This window comes from Brachyhypopomus gauderio, chromosome 9 (genome assembly GCF_052324685.1).
Source record: "Brachyhypopomus gauderio isolate BG-103 chromosome 9, BGAUD_0.2, whole genome shotgun sequence".
NCBI lineage: Eukaryota > Metazoa > Chordata > Actinopteri > Gymnotiformes > Hypopomidae > Brachyhypopomus > Brachyhypopomus gauderio.
This window is the reverse complement of record NC_135219.1, coordinates 22,251,968-22,273,676: the sequence shown is the minus strand read 5'-3', so window position 1 is coordinate 22,273,676 and position 21,709 is coordinate 22,251,968. Positions and strand designations below refer to the sequence as shown.

The following is a 21,709-nucleotide window of genomic DNA, read 5'->3' as shown; positions in this document are numbered from 1 at the left end:
TAATCTTAATGGGGACAAATACCTCAGGATTGCTTAATCAACTTGAAAAATATGCACAAATCCAGGAATTCAGGCAATCATTTTGAAGCAAAATAACCTTTCAGTGTATGCCATCCCTTTCCTAGGCAACTATGGTAATGAGATCGACGGCGTGAGCAAGTCATTGTCCAGGAGGAAGAAAATGAGGGATGGCGGAGGAGAGGCTGATGAAGAGGAGTCAGAGCTGATCCAGAACTCCACTGATGAAGAAGCTGAAGATGATGGCGATCTGGTGTCCGTGTCCTCAAGTCCCTCTATGAAGCCCGTGATCACAGACAGGTCAGAGTCTACAGTCACATGATAATAAAACGGTCTGTATGTTACATTATTATTCAATGGACTAAATTCCACAGCTAAACAAATCATACAGAGGTGCTGGATAGAAATTTCAGTATGATTTGAATTATATTTCATTGTGAAGATTTCATAGATACACCAATCACAGGTGTCATGGGGAGGGACTGTGAGCCTGAAACTCAGCACGAAGCACAATTATTTTACATTCCATTCCTAAACTAAAAGCAATGAAAAAAATAGATTTATAATATGTGATCCAGTTTAACTGATCGCTTATCACGTCAACAATTTCCAAGTTCTCATCAAAGCTGCTCTGCACTGGTATTTTTTTCAGAAACTACTTTCACTTACCTTATTTTGAGAAGAAACCCTGCATCTATATTAAGAGCTGGTGGCAGGACCAGAGGAGACGACTCTACAATTCAAACATCATGGACAAGATAGCAGATAAACTGGTAAGTTTGAAGGGTAATAGAAGTGGAATAGGTGCCTTCTCTTACAAACCAAACAGGAGTGATAATGGGTGCTGTTTAAAAAAATGCTCAAAAAAGATGTGTATAAATTTGACAGGAAGAGGGTCTGAACGATGTTCAGGAGATCATAAAGACAGAGAAAACTTATCCTGAACGCAGACTGAGGGGGGTTTTGGAGGAACTGAGCACTGGCTGCAGGTGTGTTTATGCGTATGTGTGTGTGAGAGAAAGAGAGAGAGCGAGAGAGAGAGAGAGAGAGAGAAACTGAGAGAGAGTGTATACATATGTATGCATGTATACATACTCCCTGTAATGTTGGTGTAGTTCCTTGAAAAGACCAATCTCAAGAGTACCTGGAGAACATTTTGCCAGCCCAAGTGGTTTAAGAATGTTTTATTCTATTTATTTAACCTTTACTAATGTGTTTATCAGTTGTGCAAGATGGACCTGGATGAATTAAGTAATCTCATTTCCTCTAATTCTTTTTTTCCTGACAGTCGATTTGTTACTCTGGCTAACAAAGACCAGAACCAGGGAGGCAGAACCAAGCTAGATCGGGAAAGGTTGAAGTCATGCATGAGAGAGATGGTATGACGTGATGGTTCTGAGAATCTCTAGGTCTGAGGAACACAACACAGACGTTTCAGTAGACGCAATCGCGGCGGGCTGACCTAACGTTCTCTCACGTGTCACTGGTAGGAGAGCATGAGCCAGCAGGCCAAGACCATCCGCTCCCAGGTGAAGAGGAACACGGTGCGGGACAAGCTCAAGGCGGCTATGAACTTCCTGCAAAGGCTCCGCTTCCTGGCCGACGAGGTCTGACGAACGTCAGCTCCCAACAAGTGCATAAGAACGTCAGACTGTAATCCTGGAAGAGTGTCATTTTTTTCACTGTGTGTTTTGTGTGTGTGTGTGTGTGTGTGTGTGTGTGTGTGTGTGTGTGTGTGTGTGTGTGTGTGTGTAGCCCCAGCACAGTATTCCAGATGTGTTCATATGGATGATGAGCAACAACAAACGTATCGCGTATGCGCGCATTCCGTCCAAAGACATCCTGTACTCCATCGTGGATGAGGAGATGGGCAAAGACTGTGGGAAAGTCAAAGCCTGCTTCCTCCGGGTGCGTCCCACACGTGTCCACATGCGGTGTCTTCCTTTCCGCTTTCTACTGGGAAAACCTCGTCCCTATAACGAGGCTGCTGAAGTGGGTGACTGTATTGTATGTTTGTTCGTAGCTGCCTGGAAAGAAGGGCTTCGGTCCGGCTGGCTGGACTGTCCAGGCTAAGCTGGAGGTGTACCTGTGGCTGGGTCTTAATAAACAGAGGAAGGACTTCCTGAGTGGCCTGCCCAGTGGCTTTGAGGAGAAGAAAGCGGTGAAAGGCTCAGGGCTGCAGCCGGTGCCCCCCATCAGCCTCATGTATAACAGTACGCGTGTCCTCTCTGTGCCCTCTAGACGTGGAAGGCCATGCCATGTTCTCTTCTATTTACCTGATATTTATCGCACATGAGCAACAGTAGAATTAGCGTTATTAATTAAGGCAGTATGGTGAATAGTGTGTGGTCTGCACTGCTGTGAAACAGGTTTGGGCCGGTTCTTTGAGCCTCCCGTCTCTCCCTTTAGTGAAGCAGGTGTTCCAGCTGAGGGCTCACATGTACCAGGCCCGTAGCCTGTTTGCCGCTGACACCAGCGGGCTGTCTGATCCGTTTGCCAGGGTCTTCTTCTCTACGCACAGCCAGGTCACAGAGGTCAGTCTTTTTTTTTTTTTTTGCCAGTGAATTCGACAAATTTGAATGAGTGTGAATGTGTGTGCGTGTGTGTGTGAATTTATGTGTTTGTGTGTGTATATGCATCATGTATTTATGTCACTTGTGCTTATTATCAGGTACTCAACGAGACTCTTTGTCCTACATGGGACCAGTTGCTGATATTCGATAATGTTGAGCTCTACGGTGAGGTCAGCGAACTCCGTGATGACCCTCCAATTATTGTCATAGAAATTTATGACCAGGACACTGTGGTAAGCTCCCAAATGTATGTAAATTGCCCTCCTTTGGCTTTTAGATTAAATTTAAACTTGCAAGGCTGACACTCACAATAGTCATGCCATACTGCATTTTACAAATGTGTAATGGACTGATAAGGCACTCTGGTTTAGCAGCGATAAGAGTTTATAGGGAAGTGTCTCTATTGTCCAGACTGGATGTGTCTTCCTGTTTAACTGCAGCTCCCAGCCCGTCACTGGGTGACAGCTTCGCTCAGTACAGAGTGAGAGCCTCTCTGGCTGCTCTTTTACCCACAAGATTAGACAAGCTTCACAAGGCATGCAAAAGGCGCAGTGTTTTGGGTCCAAGTCACAAAAGAAGAAGTCCAACATACTGCATGAGGATAATTCCAATAGGATTACACAAAACACCTTTTTTTGGCCCGCTACTGAAAACATAGTGATGTTGTGGATTTTGTTTTGCTACTAGTTGTAGTTTTAATTGTAGCTACCATTATAGCTGTAGTGGTAATGGTGCTGTAGAGAGTGTGGGAGATGGAAGCACAAATCAAATGGGCAGCCACTCTTGTGAGGCTGTGTGTGCTTTAGTTCTGTGCATGATAGCGCCTCTCTATTATTAGAAAACTGTAATTGATAATGGTTTATTCAGCTTTAAACATAGCTGTGTAATTGTTCAAGGAATTTTAATACAAAACATAAATTTTACATTTACAATTATGGCCCTTATTGTACTTTAGAATCAGTTAATATTTGTGTGTCAACACTGACCCCCAGAGTTTGAGAATGGTTTTGCACAGCCCTGTTTGTGGTTATTTGTGTGTGATGTGCAGGGGAAAGCCGACTTCATTGGCCGAACCTTTGCCAAGCCTCTAACCAAGATGGCCGACGAGCATTACGGCCCCCCGCGGTTCCCAGCCCAGCTCGAGTACTATCAGATCTACAGAGGCAACTGCACTGCAGGGGAACTGCTGGCTGCCTTTGAGCTGCTGCAGGTACAGAACCCTGCCATCAGCAGCCGAGAACACTCCAGAACACTCCAGAACACTCACGAATACTCACACTTGAGAACACTCCAGAACAATCCAGAACACTTGAGAACACTCCTTTTGCATGTCCAGTTTTGTGCCACCTCTATGTAAACACATGAGGGGCTGTACAAAAACCCTGCATATTCAAGAAAGCGTAAGTTAAATAAATTTCATTACACACACACACACACACACACACACACACACACACACACACACACACACACACACACACACACACACACACACACACACACACGGAGTGTCAACATTGCATATTCTCTGAGCAAACAAACTTCTCAATTTTCCAAATTTGAATACAGAGATAATACAGGGAGGACTTCTCTCCCTTTCTTTCTCAACACTTTCTTCCTGCTTTTCCTTCCACTTTCATATCATCTTCTCGTCTCCTGTCCCACCTTGTCCCCTTCACCGACCCTCTGGCAGAGCCCTTATGATGATGAGGAGATCAGGAGGGCCCTTATTGCGGTCCATTCCTTTGCTGTCCCTCAAATCAAGGTGCTTGATCCTTCCTTTGGGCTGTCTCCTTCTCTGTTGTTCATATTCCATTTCCTCTGTACCAGTTTCCATCCTATGTATTGTTGCTCCTCTCTTCTGCAAAGACACAATTTTTTAAAGACAGCTATTTGGGGAAATGATCACAATAACATTGCACCACGATATCTAGGAGTAGATTGGTTGTTTACTCTCCTGTTCTGAGTGCTAAGTTCAGGAAGTGTGGGTGATTTTGCTGATTGCTTTTCTATGCACAGCTTGGTCCAGCAGGACAGACAGAACTCCCTCCCATTGATGGGCCAGCAGACTGTGACCGTGGGCCCATCATGCCGGTGCCTCTGGGTATACGGCCTGTGCTCAGCAGATACCGCATAGAGGTACCAACCCCTCCCCCTCCCACACAGAAAGACAAACGAGTACTGTCATAGACTACTGCACAGGGCCCACAGCACCAGAAGCACCTGAATGATGTGATGACAGTTGCTGTCGTGACTGACTGTGCCGCGTGTGATGTTTTGTCTTTGGTGGTCTGGCTGACCTCTGAACTCCTGTGTCTGAATGAACCATTCCGTCACCCTTTAGGTTCTGTTCTGGGGTCTGAGGGAACTGAAGAGAATTAACCTGGCCCAGGTGGACCGACCTCGTGTAGACATTGAGTGTGCAGGCAAAGGAGTGCAATCAGCCCTCATTCAGAACTACAAGAAAAATCCAAACTTCAACACTCTGGTGAAGTGGTTTGAAGTGGTGAGTGCATCTTTGATGCGCAGCATTGCTGCTGCGTGTTTGATACTTTTAGATGCCCTTTCGGGCTAGTAATTTGGTATTTCACTGTATCGAACTGTTTCATGGCAGGACCTGCCGGAGAACGAGCTGCTCCACCCTCCTCTGAATATCCGGGTGGTGGACTGCAGAGCATTTGGCCGCTACACATTGGTTGGATCACACGCTGTGACCAGCCTACGCAAATTCATCTACATACCCCCTGATAAGAAGGCCAAAGACTGGGCCAATGCAGGTAGCAATCTCATGAGTGAATGAGTGCTTTTGGTCTTCCTCTAAGCCTTTTTTCTAAAAGCTCTCTTATTCTTTCTTATCATTTTTCTTATTCATAGCAATGCCATAAAAATAATTATGGCTGGAAACAGACCATAACAAGCTTTTACACTTTTAAAGTTTCTAAAAGTTTTCCTTTTCCCTTTAATCTAATTTTCCTCTTTCCTTTCTGTCTCCGTCTGTCGTCTTTCTGAATTGTTGGTGGCTCTGTCCTGTCCTTGTCTCTGTGGTCACTGGGCACTGTCCGCTCAACCAAACGACCCTGCCGTCTCCAGCTAGACTGGCCTGTGGCTACATGGCTCTGGCCAACGGGACGTCCCGCTCCCATTCCGACTCCTGCCCCATCTCTCACCCCTCAGGTGACATCGTGGTCAACGTGGACCCTGACACCAACGTAAAGAAGATGGAAACCGTTGTTAAACTGGAGGCTGTGAGTTTCAACCCTAGATTTTAAAGATCAACACAGCTGTACGCTCGGCTTCACGAGCACGTCTGCTTGTGGAAGTCGCAGTTTGTGGTGCTGCGTGAACATGTTCGTATCATTGTGTTGGTGTACGATTGTTTTGTTTATACGTGTGATTTGATGTTTGTTTTATATGGCCCCTCTCTGTAGACCTCTGATGCTGTTGTTAAAATTGATGTGGTAAGTCGTGATGTATATTTAGAGTCGATTAAAAAAATCATTTTTATCCTTAAAAACCTCCTTTACAGGCATCTTCTATTAAGACTTTAGTTAAGCATTTTACAGTAATATCAACCTAACTACTCAGTCATTTTGACCATTAAGAGTTTACAATTCTATGGACAACAGTTAGGTCATTTTACCTGTAATAGAATGAGGATGACAAGGACAAAGAGAGAAAGAAGAAGAAGAAGAAGAAGGGTGAAGATCCAGAGGACGAGGAGCCGGACGAGAGCATGCTGGACTGGTGGTCCAAGTACTTCGTCTCCATTGAGACCATGATGGAGGTGATATACTGCTCAACCACTTGCTGCTCCCTCTTCTCCAGACTCCCCCCCCCCCTCCAGACTCCTCCTTCCTCCCTGGCTAAAACAGGAAATGGTTTTGTTTTGATTCTGAATTTTCTCTTTGTGCATGTAGAATCTGCGTGCCCAGGAAGCAGTCTGGGCAGAGGCGGAGGAGAGAGAGGATTTGGAGAACGCGGCAGACGGAGCAGGTAAACGCAAGGGGGCGCAGTGCTCCGAGCCAAGGGGCACTGAGGCAGTGCGAAAGGTGTCACATTCCACATCAGCGCTCATACCTGTTCCACGTGCAATCCATGATGTAGATTGGTTAAAGTATATTGCATGTGAGATATGACGCCAATCCTAACTTGCAGAGATCAGAGCTGATGATGCTAATGTGAAAGGCGCCAAGATTAAGGAGAAGACCAAAGTCAAGAGCTCCAAGCTCAAGAAGAAGAACCAAGCCATTGACGGGCCAGAGAAGAAAACGCCAAAGTCCAGAGTGGACGAGCTTGTGGTCAGTGTTGCTTTATACCACAAATATTGTTGGTGATTCATTTGGAAGGCTTGTATTTATCCGAGTTTATCCCGGTTGTGCTCAAACTACGCCACTGTTGCTAATGATTTTATTTATTTATTTATTTGTTTGTTTTTTATACACAGGTGTACCATAAAGAACTGGAGAGTGAGTTTGATCACTTTGAGGATTGGCTTCACACCTTTAACCTGTACAGAGGGAAAGCCGGAGATGATGATGACACCACAGTTGTGGACGACGACAGGATCGTGGGCCGATTCAAAGTACGAGCCTTGTTGATTTTAACAGCAGTCCAAAAGGCCAACCACTAATTCTCATCCTAGTGACACTTCTGGTTTGTTTTGTATTGCTAACATCTTTCTGTGACCTTTAATCTAGGGCTCATTGTGCATGTACAAGCTACCACTATCAGAGGAGTTCACCAGAGAAACAGGATTTGATCCCAATATGGGCATGTTTCAGAGTATACCTCACAATGACCCCATCAATGTCCTCGTGAGGATTTATGTTGTCAGGGTGAGTTGCCTCTTTATGCCTCATCTTAAAACCTTAGTTTAAAATGCTCTTACATTATGTTTGTCCTTCAACTTCCTTTCCACATTTAATTAGCTATAAAAAAAAAACACAAAACACTTCTGTTTCTTTTCACAGGCAACAGACCTTCACCCGGCAGACATAAATGGGAAAGCTGACCCCTACATTGTCATCAAGCTGGGGAAGTCAGAGGTCAAGGACAAGGAGAACTACATCTCTAAGCAGCTGAATCCTGTCTTTGGGAAGTAAGTGTTTCATTGTTTTCCTAATGGGTTTCACACTGATGTTAAAGGAACTGGAGTATCATCTGTAGTAGTGCTAGTAATATTCATAGATTTATTCCAGTAGTTTTTGTCTATTATTTATTCCTGTAAGGAACATTATCATTACAATCCAGACAGAGGCAAATGGAATATAAATACACCATTTCCTGTAATGAAATTCCTTTGCATATAAAAATTATAGCAGAAACAATTCAATTATACAATTGAACATGCAGACTCCTAAGGATTAGAGAGCTATCAATGGTATGGATTTAAAACTGGGTGCTGGTCAGAAGTGTGCACATCTTCACAAGAACAAATGTGGGTTGCTCTTTTAAAGGTCCTTTGACATAGAGGCTACGTTTCCCATGGACTCGATGCTGACAGTGTCAGTGTATGACTGGGATTTAGTCGGTACCGATGATCTAATCGGAGAGACCAAGGTGGACCTGGAGAACCGTTACTACAGTAAACACAGAGCCACCTGTGGCCTTGCCTCTCACTACTCCCTGTGAGCACGTATACATCCAGCCACGCTATCTGACACAGCTGCAAGATTACACACATCACCTGTTGCCCAAACACCAAGTGCCTTGTAATGTGAGCTTTCAAGTCAGTTGAATTGACCGCATTTGTTTTGCCCATTTAGCCATGGCTACAACATGTGGCGTGATCCACAGAAGCCCACCCAGATACTGACTAAGCTGTGTAAGGAGGGGAAGGTGGATGGACCCCATTATGGGCCCGGTGGGAAAGTTAAGGTTTCAAACCGTGTCTTTCTGGGGACAACAGAAATTGAGGATGAAAATGGTGAGTTGTTTAAAGAATTCTGGAGATACTGAATTAAATGTATTTCAGTTCGATTACATGTTTAACCATTGAATGTCAGTGGAGGATGATTTTTAACGTTCATAAGACCATGATGCAATGTCTTGGGTTGCACTGACTAATTGCGTGTGTGTGTGTGTGTGTGTGTGTGTGTGTGTGTGTGTGAGTGAATGTTCTACAGGTCTGAAGAAACAGACAGAAGAACACTTGGCTCTCACTGTTCTGAAGCACTGGGAGGAGATTCCTCGTGTGGGCTGCAAACTAGTGCCAGAGCACGTGGAGACCAGACCTCTCCTCAATCCTGACAAACCAGGAATAGAGCAGGTGTGGTCCGATCACTCGCCGTTTGGCATTTTAACATGTGAACTTTTCAAAGAGACTGTTGCAGAAACCAGACATTAAAAATAGGCGTTTAAAAAAGGCCCTCATGAACGAAGCCTCATTAAAATGTTTCTCACTAATCTGGACAGGGGCGGATCGAGATGTGGGTGGACATGTTCCCATTGGATGTACCTGCACCAGGACCAGCCATAGATATATCACCACGGAAACCAAAGAGGTGTGTTATACCCTTTTATGGACATGGCTTCTTGTGCATAACAGAGCCGAATAATAGAGAACTGACATTTCTAATTATTTGTCTACCAAGACAGATTTTACTGATTAGTAATACTGAATACTAATGCATAACACATCTTATGAAATAAAAGATTATACTGATTAGTAATACTGAATACTGATGCTTAACACATCTTATGGAGTAATACTTGCTGATATTGCTGTTATCTCTTTTGGATACAAATTGAAATTGTTTCAATGTTATGAATGTTTTTTTTTTCCTCTTATATGTTTTTGCCAAAAGGACTCCAGAAATACTGCCACAAAGACAGATATCATGCCTCACTTTCTGTTTGATCCTTTTTCATAAAAGATCTCTCTCTCTCTCTCTCTCTCTCTCTCTCTTTCTCATAATATTGTCTGATATACAGTTTAGTCAGAGAAGCTTGTAAGATGACAACATGTCCCCCCCTTTTCCCGCCTTCTCCCCCTCCCCCACCCGCCTCACCAGATATGAGCTCAGGGTGATAATATGGAATACTGACGAGGTAATACTGGAAGACGATGATTACTTCACAGGGGAAAAATCCAGTGACATTTTTGTCAGGGGGTAGGTATGGGCAGGTGTGTGATGCACATGAGTGGTCTTGTTAATCACGTATATTTTTGTTTTGTTTGTTTCCTTTCCCTTGTTTTTTGTTTTCGTTTTTTATTTTCGTGTGTGTGTCTTGTTGTGTTTGGCCTTGTTTCGTCTGCGTTACTGCTGTGCTGTCTAGCCTTGAGCTTCGTGTTATTGTTTGGAACACTGATGACGTAGTTCTACAAGACGATGCTTTCATGACAGGCGAGAAGATGTCTGACATCTATGTCAGGGGGTAAAGATGAATCCATCGCATGACTCGACTCTTCTGCCAGTGCCTCCCCCCGCTAGCCAGCACCTTAAAAAGCACGAAAGCTTCTTAGATCTCCCCTCCTGTTGCTGCTCCAGCCATAGCAAAACCAAAACCTCCGCCTTATGAGACCATAGTATTTAAACAACTACTAAAATATTATGACATGTTGACGACTAATGAAACATTACGTGATCGAGATATAAGGAGGAGACTTATTTCAATCAGTTAGCTGTTCATATACGTTTTACCTTGTAGATTTTTGTTTGAATGCTATGGTCTTGTTTTCTCGTTAAAACTGAACAGAAGGGTCCAAAATGCTTTGGGGTATGGGAATGTCCCGGTAATGCATGAAGGCCTTAAACATGATCTTTTGCATGGCAACAATCACATCAACTGCTTAAAATGCGTTGACTTCTAGCAAGACATTTATTAGCATAATAAACATAACATTTTACAAAATGTGTTCTACCTGTGGACTGTAGACATTGGTTGGTGGGTGATTACCTAAACACTGTGAAGCAGTCTAGCACTTTCTTGCACTGGGTCCATTGCTGCTTGCTTCACCAAGGCTAAAGGCTGCTGTGGTTGGCCTTAGTGAATGTCAGTATACCTGACATTACAATGTACTACTGAAGTATGTGAGTCATGCTGGCCAATGGAATCTTCAGATGAACATCTCAGCCAATAGAGAGCAACCAGCAGATTCCACCTCAAGTGCTTTCAGTGTGTTGTAAGCCATGAAGGGTGTTTGCATCTCTGAGTGATCGGAGGCTTAATGATGACCATGAAAGAGTCTCAAGTTCATTATGCATCCAGGTTATGGAAGAACGATGAGCCATATGACTTAAATATGCATCTTTGGTAGTTTGAATCATGAATCATGAATCATGAATTGTAAGTCTGATCATTGAATTCGTAGTATCTATATTTGTGAGCACTTCACAGTGACACCTTCACACTCACAAATAACAGGTGATATTGCTTACATTTTCTTTCTCTGTCCATTTTTTTTCTTTCCAAGTAGGTGTTAATAATATAATGTATTTACAGGTTAGAACACACTAGCCTCTAGGCAAGTCAGTTGTCTATCTGTATTATAGTAATCTATGCAGTAATAACATATGCAGTCAATCTTCACCAGCTTGGTGAGTCATTGCTTTTGTACTGTAAATACATGTATTAATAATGCCTCCTAGTTCAATACACATAAATGATTGCATGGCGTTTGATATTTGAATCACTCATGAAAAATATTGTATGTTGAAAAATTCATATAATAGTATGTTTTTTGTGAGGTTTTGTACATTTGGATATTTGGTTATACATTTTACATATATCTATATGCATTCGTATTTTCTTGTTCTTTATTAGGTAATGCAACAGTAAGTAACAGCTTTTAGCAGAGTGTCTATTCACTCTATGAGTTTTTAGCCTTGTTGAAGGAGGAGTATGTTCAAAATTATTTCATTATTTATATTACAGCACGAATGACAAGACCAATAACAATGACATTATATTTGTTGCTATATTGAAAGCAAGTTCATCATTTGCAATACGTAAAGCGGCTAGTCATGGGTTTTATAGGCCTGTGCTAGTTCATAAATACAGTAGGTGGCGAAAGGCCCAGTGTTTTAGGTTGTGAAGAATCACAATGTGAGTGTTTAAAAGTGAAATGTGTGATTAACCATTACAAATGGCCTCCCTGCCCAGCTGGTTGAAAGGGCAACAGGAGGATAAGCAGGACACAGACGTGCACTACCACTCCCTGACCGGGGAGGGCAACTTCAACTGGCGGTATGTCTTCCCCTTCGACTATCTCATGGCTGAGGAGAAGATCGTCATCTCCAAGAGAGAGTCCTTGTTTTCCTGGGATGAGACCGAGTACAAGATCCCCGCGCGCCTCACCCTCCAAGTTTGGGACGCTGACCACTTTTCCGCAGATGACTTCTTGGGTACGACGCACCCCCTTTAATATCACCACAACGTTCATGCTGCAGGTGCTGTTATGATGTCCTATAGTTGAAAAATCGGTGGTATGGTAACATAAAAAGTGATTTATCCATTGACTGCCATTCCAAAACACTGTGTAATGTTGTGCAGTGTGAAAGCTGCTTTAAGTGTAGGAAGTGGCCTTACTGCCTTCTGTGTTAGTGTTGGTGTTATCTCCAGAATCATGTGGCTCTTGTGACAAGTTGTTACCAGCATTAAAAGATGTTTCACACAGGTGCAATCGAGTTGGATCTGAACCGGTTTCTTCGTGGGGCAAAAACAGCAAAGCAATGCTCCATTGACATGGTGCTTAACGAGCAGGAGCTGCCCACCATCTCGATCTTCAAACAGAAGAGGGTGAAGGGTTGGTGGCCTTTCGTGGCCCGAGACGAAAACGATGAACTGCAGCTCACGGTGAGGCCTGAACACCTTTCAGAAAATGATCTTCCCCCCCAAAAAGATGTTCTTAGCACACAAAAGAATGACCCTGACAACTTTGAATTCTTGCACTATAATGCATTCACTGCTTGAGTGCACAGACATGAATTGCCGTCCCAAACTACTAATAATTCTCTTAACAGGGCAAAGTGGAGGCAGAGCTCCATCTAATGACAGCAGAGGAAGCAGAGAAAAACCCTGTTGGCCTTGGAAGGAATGAGCCAGACCCACTGGAGAAACCAAAGTAAGACATTTACCACACACCCACACATAGACACACACAAATAAACACATGTTAGAAATAAACACATAGTATACACTCCCCATCTGTAAGGGTTGGCGTACTCTTTCAATTAGTGATGTTTTGCACTGATCCCTAAGACACAGAGCAGTGCATTATAGTTGGAGTGTATTCAGAAAGACGAGCGTAGAGCACAGACAGTCTCTTCCACGCAGGACAAACGGCCCTCCCACTATCCTGTTAACCTTTCCTCTTTCTAACATTCCCATCCTCCGTCCTCCATTTCCTTTCTTCTTCCATCTGTCTCCCCTGCCCACTGTCACCCATTCATCTCCTCCACTCTCGAACACGCTCTCGTTCCGGGAACAAAACAAAAAAGTCGCCCGGACACCAGTCTCGTGTGGTTCATGAATCCCCTGAAGTCCATCCGATACTTCATTTGGCACAACTACCGCTGGCTGATCGTGAAGATTGTGGTCCTGCTGCTGTTTCTCCTGCTTCTCGGGCTCTTCCTCTACTCCATCCCTGGATATCTGGTCAAGAAACTTCTGGGGGCATGAGAAGAAAGGGCAGGACCATCAGTAACCCTCCCTCTGCCCTTCTTCTGTTCAAACCTTCTTCTTCTTCTTCTTCACCCTTCCTGCGCACCATTTAAACACTCTGCAATGTCATGTTTCTGTTAAGAAGAAATTTATCTGCTTAAATTTGAGTGGCCGAAGACAAGACATAAGGCGTGCTGCAGGTGCCTTTTAGCATGTGAACATTCAGGCATTGTTTCTCACTCTCTCTGTCACTGGGTTTTCCTGGGTAAAATTTTTGTTTTTGATGATCTGATTTGTCATTATATATATATTTTTTCTCTTGTGATGTGGGATACTGTTAAAGATATGTACCTGTAAACATGTTTTCTTTTGTATCATTTTTATACTTTTTAGTCTTTTGGTGTTCCATATAATTATATACATGGCGAAAACAATATCAAGGGTCAGGGATATACTTACTGTCTGCAACATCTAACGTTTACTGAGTAGCATGGACAAACATCTTTAAAGAAATGAATTGCCAGTGTCTTTAATAGTGACTGTAGCCCACCACTAACATACCTTGCTTCTCTCTCCCACCTGTTACCTATCACCCTTCTCCACCTTTACAACTCACCCCATTGTCCACACTCCAACCAGCCGGCCCGACACCACCTTCCTCTGGTTCCTGAGCCCACTGAAGGCCATCCGCTACCTGGTGTGCAACCGCTACAAATGGCTCATTATCAAGATCGTCCTGGCCCTGTTACTGCTGATCATGGTGGGCCTCTTCCTCTACAGCATGCCTGGCTACCTGGTCAAGAAGCTACTGGGAGCATGAGGGGTTGCTGAAATACCCTGCACTGAACCAGAGGGAAACAGGGCACCTTATTTACCTCCTCCAAACAAAGCTTGTTTTTTTTTTCATTTTTCCACACTGATGCTGCTCGATGCATTTTGTAAAGAGTTTTCCTTTCAGGAAGGTTCAGTAAACCCACATTATTGCATACCGATCACATTTTTTTCTAAATGTCTTGCATTACTTTTTTGCAAGACATTTTTGGTTTCTTTAACTTTGCTTATATTTCACTTAGGCAAGTGGTTTTTCTGGATTTATCTGTTATTCCATTAAATGCGGTGAATAAATAAACTGAATCTTTCATACATTATTACCATATTGACCTGTATGAAATCCCATCTTTATTGTTAATGTACAAACCTGAATGCAGCTAATTTGCATGCATCAATGTCTTAAAACAAAAATGTGTTTCATTAACTTTAAACAGAAAATGCTCAAATAAAGTTGCAATTGGTACATATACATGAGAATATGATGTTGGGTTTGCATTGACAGTTGCATTTTCGGTCTCCATCCTCAAGCGTGATGAGAGGGCGAGAGACGACAGGCTCTTCCAACATCTATCATTTTACCAGTTGTATATTATTCCCCTTATTAGTGTACTTTGTTTGTTGTGTGCAGCTCGACACTGTAGTTTTGTACTCGTTTGCCCTTTTACCCTGACAAACTTGTGCTTTGTGTGAAGTTTACTGACCAACAAATTTGATAATTGACTTGATTGCACTGAATCCAATTTATTTATATCATAGAGGGTGTATTTATAATTCTTGTTTACCAGTGTGAAACCTTTAGGTATTGATTAATTTATTTTTGTCTGTATGAAGACTGAATAAACTTGTTAAAAATAAAAACGCTTGCATGTTTTACTCCCTCTGCTGGTTATTGCGTGTAACTGCATGTGTGATCCCATGTCCTCTTCCACTCCACTGCCGGCCTACCACCAGCTTGTCGTGGCTGTTCAGTCCAGTTCGCGTGGCCTGTATCGTGGCTTGGAGGCAGTATAAATTGGCCTGTTTTGTGACACTGCTCACTGTGGCAGGGATAATGTTCCTGGGCCTGCTAATCTTCTCTTTTCCTCCTGCATTTAGTCAGGAGATTATCAGCATTGTAGAATAATCATTGCCTTGATTTGTAAGATTTGTCCCTATTCTCTGTGGTTGTCAAGTACATGCTTATTAAAAAATATTTGATCAGTTTAAGAGTCACAATACTTTATTCCACCTGTAGCCTCCTCTGTAATGTGTGTGTGTGTGTGTGTGTGTGTGTGTGTGTGTGTGTGTGTGTGTGTGTGTGTGTGTGTGTGTGTGTGTAAGTGATAGTGTGCCATTCAGGCAGATACCTAAAGTATAAGCAGGGTTCATACACTTTTTTGACAATCAATTTCCATGACTTTTCCATGACTTTTCCATGACTTTGAGGCAAATTTTAATGACTATACATTCTCTAAACATATGTGTAGACATGAAAAATAAGAAAAAATCCAGGCCAAAATTCCACAGTATATCATAAATTAATGACAAGCCACGTGGTTTAATTGAAAAAATAAACATTTACCGTATTTTCAATATCAATATAAACCGGAGTTACGACCTACTTTTTTTTTTCGCGCGTGCACGGAGGAGCAGTGGCAGCACAGTGGAGTGTTGTGGAGTGTTGTGTACGATAAGCTGAGGCAGCACAGGCTCCACTGCAGCCCATCTCGGCAACACGATCGCTCTTTCTCGCGTTGTACGCACGAGGACATCGTTAGTTTTTTTTCTATACTGTGTTTACGATCAAAACGTATGTAAATCTAGGGTCGTGCTTAACGACGAAAACTGCTTTATGACGGACTTTTCAGTCTCTAACCCCATCATTAACCGTGCACATTTTGCACGCCCCGTGTCCTTGTCTTTCACAAGCCATAGCTTGTATTTGTCCAACTGAAGCAGTCATTGTTTAATCGGCATTTACCAGCATTACGCTGATTTACATAAAAGTACAATCTACAACTCCGCTTGGAGTCCGACGCTAACGCAGTAAACTAATGTGTGAAGTTACGTTAGCGGTCCGCACAATGAAAAAAATGGCTATATTATATTTATTAATTTTTTCTTCCGGTTATCAGAACAACATACATTTATTGTGTCAAGCAAATTTCCATGACTTTTCCAAAACATTTGAGTATTTTTTATTTTTCCAAAACTTATCCAGGCCTGGAAATTGCTATTTTCAAATTCCATAACTTTTCCAGGTTTTTCATGACCGTACGAACCCTGTATAAGAATATAAATCACTTTTCCCCGCCCCCTCCATCCCAACGTCACACTCAAACATTTACATTACGCTTCAAATATTTGTCAGTCCTAAAGCATTAATGAATTTATTAATATGTAAAAGGCAAAATGTACAATTCACAAGGACAACTCACGCTTGCGATGTTTTTTATTTATTTATTTGTCATGAAAGTTTGACTTTACAAGCTGTTGGGCGCACTGTGACTGTGAAGCAAATGAACTTGGCTAGTCATCACTAGAATTCGACGAGTTGATCCTGTTCCGAACGTCGGTTACCTCCCGGCCACCGTACTCCACCGCCTCCTAAAACTACACGTCGGGCTGCGATTGGACGCGATTGGCTGCGGCCCGCGGCGAGCCAATCACCGCGGGCCACGGTGAGATTCGCTCTTATTTTGTGCCTGGTTGGTGCGAGCGGCGACTTGGTCCGTGTTGAGCTGTGTGTCGCGTAGCTGCCCAGCCACTATTACCGCACCGAAGACTTGGAGGTGGGCCCGGGAACGAACAATGCGAGCTTTTCTGAGTAAGTAGTTAAATAACACGCCTGTGGTTACAGTCGGGTAGTTGGTCCTCTAACTAGTTAACAATACTGAGGGGAAATATCTGAGTTAGCTGTAGCTCTAGATAGCCACTTAGCTAGCCGTCACACAGCCAATGTCTGGTGTTATAGTGTTGTAACCTAACCTAAGATATATTTGTCTTCAATATAGATTGCATTGAGACAATCTTTATCTTCAGAAAGTATGAAGAAAACCGCTCGCTAATGTCTTAATCTGTGTACATATAGAGATGGCTGTAACTAGCTTGCTAGCTAACAGATTTGCTCTTTGGCTCGCGCGAGCTGTATTGGCCACTTGCGTGTGAGCGCGTGAGAATGTGGAGATCTCGCGCAGCTATAAACATACATGGTGGTGAAGTAGCCGGATACTTTGATAGATTCTCTTGCAGTTAACGTGCTAACTAAATATTACAGCTTAAGGACTTGCTCTAAGAACAGTATTATGTGTTCTTAAAAAATTAGTTACATAATTATATAGATCTGTAGCTAGATTCTAGTAATTTTCATATAAATCTATTGGGCTTAAAGCAAAATCCTTCGAAATTGGATTCTTGTTTTGTTATTGCGGTGTGGATGTGTTGAGTCTTTAGATCTTAGTGACCACTGCTGGACAGTCACAGTTCTGTTAGGCTAGGCCACTACACGCAAATGTTGGCATATTTGTGTTCTCAGCCACATTTTACTTGATTTGAGATTAAATCTTCTCTTTTGCTCACAAGTCGCTTCTGTAGTTTAAGTACTGCAACTAAAACATAACTGTATCAAGGCTTCCCTTTCTTAAGCTTGCGTTTCTATTTATTTAGAATACGTACTGACTTGGAATGATTATATCCACGAATGGCTTAACTGAATTGAATTGTATTTGCCTTTTGAAAGAATAGATTAATATCACAATTTCAGAGGTTGTATGTTATTACTTTACTGTACCTGTAACGTCTGGATTCATTGCTGAGTTCCCTGGGCTGGCGATAACTTATTCACGTCAATGTTCCAGGTGTGTTGGTGTGTTCCCTGACTGTCCTGTGTGTCCATGGGCTCTATTCTGCCAGTGATGACGTGGTTGAGCTCACTCCTTCAAACTTCAACAAGGAGGTTCTGCAGAGTGATCAGTTATGGCTGGTAGAGTTTTATGCCCCCTGGTGAGTTAGAAAGGACGGTGCTTATTCATGTTCATTACCAATTCTACAGAGCTGTTAATGTTTGCAGGTCTGTCACATTAATAACGGATGAATAGTGTTGCTCATATTACATTGTGAAGTTTTGGAATGTATGGAAAACTAATTGTAGTGCCAATATGCATTTTTTAGGCACTATGCAAATGCAAGTGAAACATTTAAATATTGCTTTTATTTCTTTAAGAATAATGTCTTATTTTAACAGGTGTGGGCACTGCCAGAACCTGGTCCCAGAGTGGAAGAAAGCAGCCACAGCCTTGAAGGTGAACTTTGAATCTTCCCACGATTTTAGTGCCTTTGATTGCTGTATGCGGTTTTTCTTGCTTGGTTTCATTATTGTCTGATGATTAAATAGATTTGGTCCTGATGTTGGTACTGCACTGCTGTATGTATTCTTGCACTAGCTGTGCAATGCAATTGGTTGATGTGGCCCAAGATGCATTTCAAACAGTTAAGAGTTTCAGGCCACATAAAGCAGTGTGAAAGCACACGATGGCCAGATTAGCTGATTGAGATCTAGGTCTGGTTTCTTATTTCTCAAGCGTTTCACGATGCTGAGGTGATGGTGCTCTGAACCGTTTGCCGTAACTCAACAGGGCGTCGTTAAGGTGGGAGCCGTGGACGCAGACCAACACAAGTCTCTCGGGAGTCAGTATGGAGTCCGCGGCTTTCCCACCATCAAGATCTTTGGTGCCAACAAACACAAGCCTGAGGAATACCAAGGTACCAAAGTCCCAGACGTCTTAACTTCTGTATGGAACTCGCGTGTGCGCGCGTGTGTGTGTGTAATTACCCAAAACTGATGCCTTTTGAATGCAGGTGGACGTACCAGCCAGACGATTGTAGATGGGGCTCTGAATGCCCTGCGCACTCTGGTCAAAGAGAGACTTAGTGGGAAGACGGGCGGCTCTGACTACAACAGACAGGTACTGAAGTCCACAGTCAACGGCCACAGTAGTGTTTGTCCGTTTAATGTGATTTGGTTTAATTTCTCCTGTTGTCCTCTTGTAGCAGAGCTCTGGGGGCAGCAGTGGTGGCAGTAAGAAAGACGTGGTGGAGCTAACCGATGATAACTTTGACCGTCTGGTTTTGGACAGCGGTGATGTTTGGCTGGTGGAATTCTTCGCACCATGGTGTGGCCATTGCAAGAGGCAAGTCTAATTTTCCTACAGTAAAAGTTGAATGATGTAATGTTTGTAACATGTGACGATCTGCTGTGAAATGGCATCTAGTGCTTTAAGCTTGATCTTTGTTTTTAACTTCTGATCTTTTTAGTCTTGAGCCTGAATGGGCAGCCGCCGCCTCACAGGTCAAAGAGCAGACCCAGGGCAGAGTGAAGATGGGAGCAGTCGACGCCACTGTGCACCAGGGCCTTGCGAGCCGATATGGGGTGAGTCTTCTCACCACTGTCCTTGTTTCTCACCTTTCCGACCCTCTGAAAAACCCTCTTGCGCTCGTTTTCCTAAAGGCTATGTCAAAGATCTTAAGTTTTCTTTTTGTTGAGGATTATAAAGCTTTGTGTGGGTTTTCCAGAGGTTTTGTACCCAACTGCTGATACTTGAGCTTGCCTCGTTTGTAGATCAGGGGATTCCCCACCATCAAGATCTTCCGTAAAGGAGAGGAGCCAGAGGACTATCAGGGTGGACGCACCCGCTCTGACCTGGTTAGCCGTGCGTTGGACCTGTTCTCTGACAACGCTCCTGCTCCTGAACTGCTGGAGGTCCGTTTTCTAACTCCTTTATCTGCACCTTTTTTTGGAACCATTACTTTTGTTTTACATTAAGGCTTTTGGAGAAAGTGGGATAAAAATATTTAGTGTCCACTCATTTCCAGATTCTGAATGAGGACGTCTTAAAGAAGACGTGCGATGACCATCAGCTGTGCGTGATCGCTGTGTTGCCTCATATTCTAGACACAGGTATGACTCGTATGAGATGTTCATTTTGCAGCCATTCGGCAGTTTGCCACTTGTACATTGTTAAATCAGGATGTAAAGGCGAAGCTTCACCACTCATTTTTATTTCGAATCTTGAAAACATCATCCTGTTTCTTTTTCTGTTCGCAGGTGCAGCAGGCAGGAATGCATATCTAGAAACCATGATGATTATGGCTGAGAAGTACAAAAAGAAGATGTGGGGGTCAGTGTGTTTTGTGATGCATAGACTAATCAGTGGAGCTGTTACCTTCTAATAGTTTAATCCTGTGGACAAGCTGATAGACGTATATAAATGAATACTTGCATCTTCATGTAGCTGGTTATGGGCTGAAGCTGGAGCCCAGATGGACCTGGAGTCGTCTCTGGGGATTGGGGGGTTTGGCTACCCCGCCATGGCAGCAATTAATGCTCGCAAGATGAAGTTTGCTCTTCTGAAGGGCTCGTTCAGTGAGACTGGGATTCATGAGTTTTTGAGGTACTTTCAAATTTTTATTTATTTAATTTCTTTCTTATGCAATTTCTGCTCTGATGTTTGAAATCAATGGTTTGAGCATCCTTTTTCTTATCCCCCCTCACCCCACATTAGGGATCTCTCTGTTGGGCGTGGCTCTACTGCAACAGTAGGAGGCGGGGCTCTACCCAAGATCCACGCTGTTGAGCCTTGGGATGGGAAGGATGGAGTCGTAAGTAGATGTTTTGACTAGTGTGTGGTCAAGGCTCAAATCTCCTTGTGATGCCAAGGAGGATCTTTTTTTTCACATAGCTGTCACATATTAAGAATATCAAACTAACTAGACTTATTGTCCTCTCTCTCACAGCTTCCTGAGCTGGATGATATTGATCTGAGTGACGTGGACCTGGATGATTTTGAGAAGGATGAATTATGAGTTCGTTGACTGGGTGGGGGCCTGCTGGTCTAATGTGGTGTAGCTCAGACCGATCCTGCCCATGACCCACCTCTCCTCTCCTGTGGATGACGGGAGGACCGGGACGTTGTTACTGTATACTCTTGAAACAAAGACTCGTGTTGCTTTTGTCTTCTCTGCTATGTTTTGGATGAGATGATTTAAAATTTAAAATCACAGCTTCAGTTGGCTCTGTCTCACAGGCCTGCTTTTAGTTTGAAAGGCTGACTGATTGGCTCTAACAAGTAAGGACGGTGAGCAGCAATTCACAATTGTTCCTTTACTCTTCCCCCTTTTCCATGATCACACTGCTGCAAAATAAGGTTCATGTTCCCAGTAAAATGACACCCACAATATTGAAACCCTGAATATTTTCCCCCCCAGCTCCGTGTCTTTTTAGGAGCATCTATTCCTCTGTGAACACTGACCTGAAATAGGACAGACCAATGGAGGTCTACTGAGTGGATGGGGTTTGCAGGGTTTTTTTAATAGCTCGCCAAGAAGAGAAAGCTAGGTTAACGGATATTACCATTTGGTTCTGTCCTTGTCCTTAACTCTTAACCTACTTTTTCTTCCCTGTATGAGAAAATCTCTTTTGTGCAGAAATTTGCCCTGTTGACTTTCAAGTCCTTTAATGTGACATTTTTGATTTTAGAACTTTTTTTTTTTTTTTTTTTTTTTTTTTTAGGAAGTTAAGAGTCAGTGTCTCAGCTTTCCATTGTGTTTGTGTTGGACAGGACGTCTTGTGGGAACTGTGTAGATTTTTCTTACACAACTTTGGTTTTGACATGGTTTTTGTTATGAAAATAAAAAAAAAACACCAA

The 21,709-nt window shown here is 43.1% G+C and overlaps 2 protein-coding genes across 13 annotated transcripts in view; both read left to right on the top strand.

Moving 5' to 3' along the window:
- otofa (otoferlin a) overlaps window positions 1-14,894 on the top strand; it is a 62,792-nt gene extending 47,898 nt beyond the window's left edge. For 2 of the 12 annotated variants that reach the window (XM_077017955.1, XM_077017963.1), the window contains 31 exons: window positions 126-318; window positions 671-791; window positions 907-1,007; window positions 1,307-1,397; window positions 1,509-1,625; window positions 1,774-1,926; window positions 2,042-2,231; window positions 2,428-2,552; window positions 2,690-2,824; window positions 3,640-3,801; window positions 4,285-4,356; window positions 4,611-4,730; window positions 4,936-5,097; window positions 5,206-5,368; window positions 5,682-5,836; window positions 6,020-6,049; window positions 6,241-6,375; window positions 6,509-6,584; window positions 6,747-6,889; window positions 7,036-7,173; window positions 7,289-7,426; window positions 7,562-7,689; window positions 8,048-8,218; window positions 8,357-8,517; window positions 8,717-8,859; window positions 9,006-9,094; window positions 9,605-9,703; window positions 11,697-11,938; window positions 12,211-12,389; window positions 12,557-12,657; window positions 13,836-14,894. In XM_077017955.1, coding sequence (XP_076874070.1) covers window positions 126-318; window positions 671-791; window positions 907-1,007; window positions 1,307-1,397; window positions 1,509-1,625; window positions 1,774-1,926; window positions 2,042-2,231; window positions 2,428-2,552; window positions 2,690-2,824; window positions 3,640-3,801; window positions 4,285-4,356; window positions 4,611-4,730; window positions 4,936-5,097; window positions 5,206-5,368; window positions 5,682-5,836; window positions 6,020-6,049; window positions 6,241-6,375; window positions 6,509-6,584; window positions 6,747-6,889; window positions 7,036-7,173; window positions 7,289-7,426; window positions 7,562-7,689; window positions 8,048-8,218; window positions 8,357-8,517; window positions 8,717-8,859; window positions 9,006-9,094; window positions 9,605-9,703; window positions 11,697-11,938; window positions 12,211-12,389; window positions 12,557-12,657; window positions 13,836-14,016 — 4,214 coding nt within the window. In that variant the 3' untranslated portion in view covers window positions 14,017-14,894. The other 10 variants (XM_077017960.1, XM_077017957.1, XM_077017956.1 and 7 more) reach the window with 10 other exon arrangements.
- Window positions 14,895-16,679: 1,785 nt separating this feature from the next.
- On the top strand, window positions 16,680-21,709 carry pdia6 (protein disulfide isomerase family A, member 6). The gene is made up of 13 exons (XM_077017951.1): window positions 16,680-16,833; window positions 17,864-18,008; window positions 18,250-18,307; window positions 18,641-18,767; window positions 18,864-18,970; window positions 19,056-19,195; window positions 19,320-19,434; window positions 19,624-19,764; window positions 19,878-19,962; window positions 20,110-20,182; window positions 20,297-20,455; window positions 20,567-20,663; window positions 20,799-21,709. The coding sequence occupies exons 1-13, from the start codon at window positions 16,818-16,820 to the stop codon at window positions 20,865-20,867; spliced, it is 1,332 nt and encodes a 443-aa protein (XP_076874066.1). The 5' UTR covers window positions 16,680-16,817; the 3' UTR covers window positions 20,868-21,709.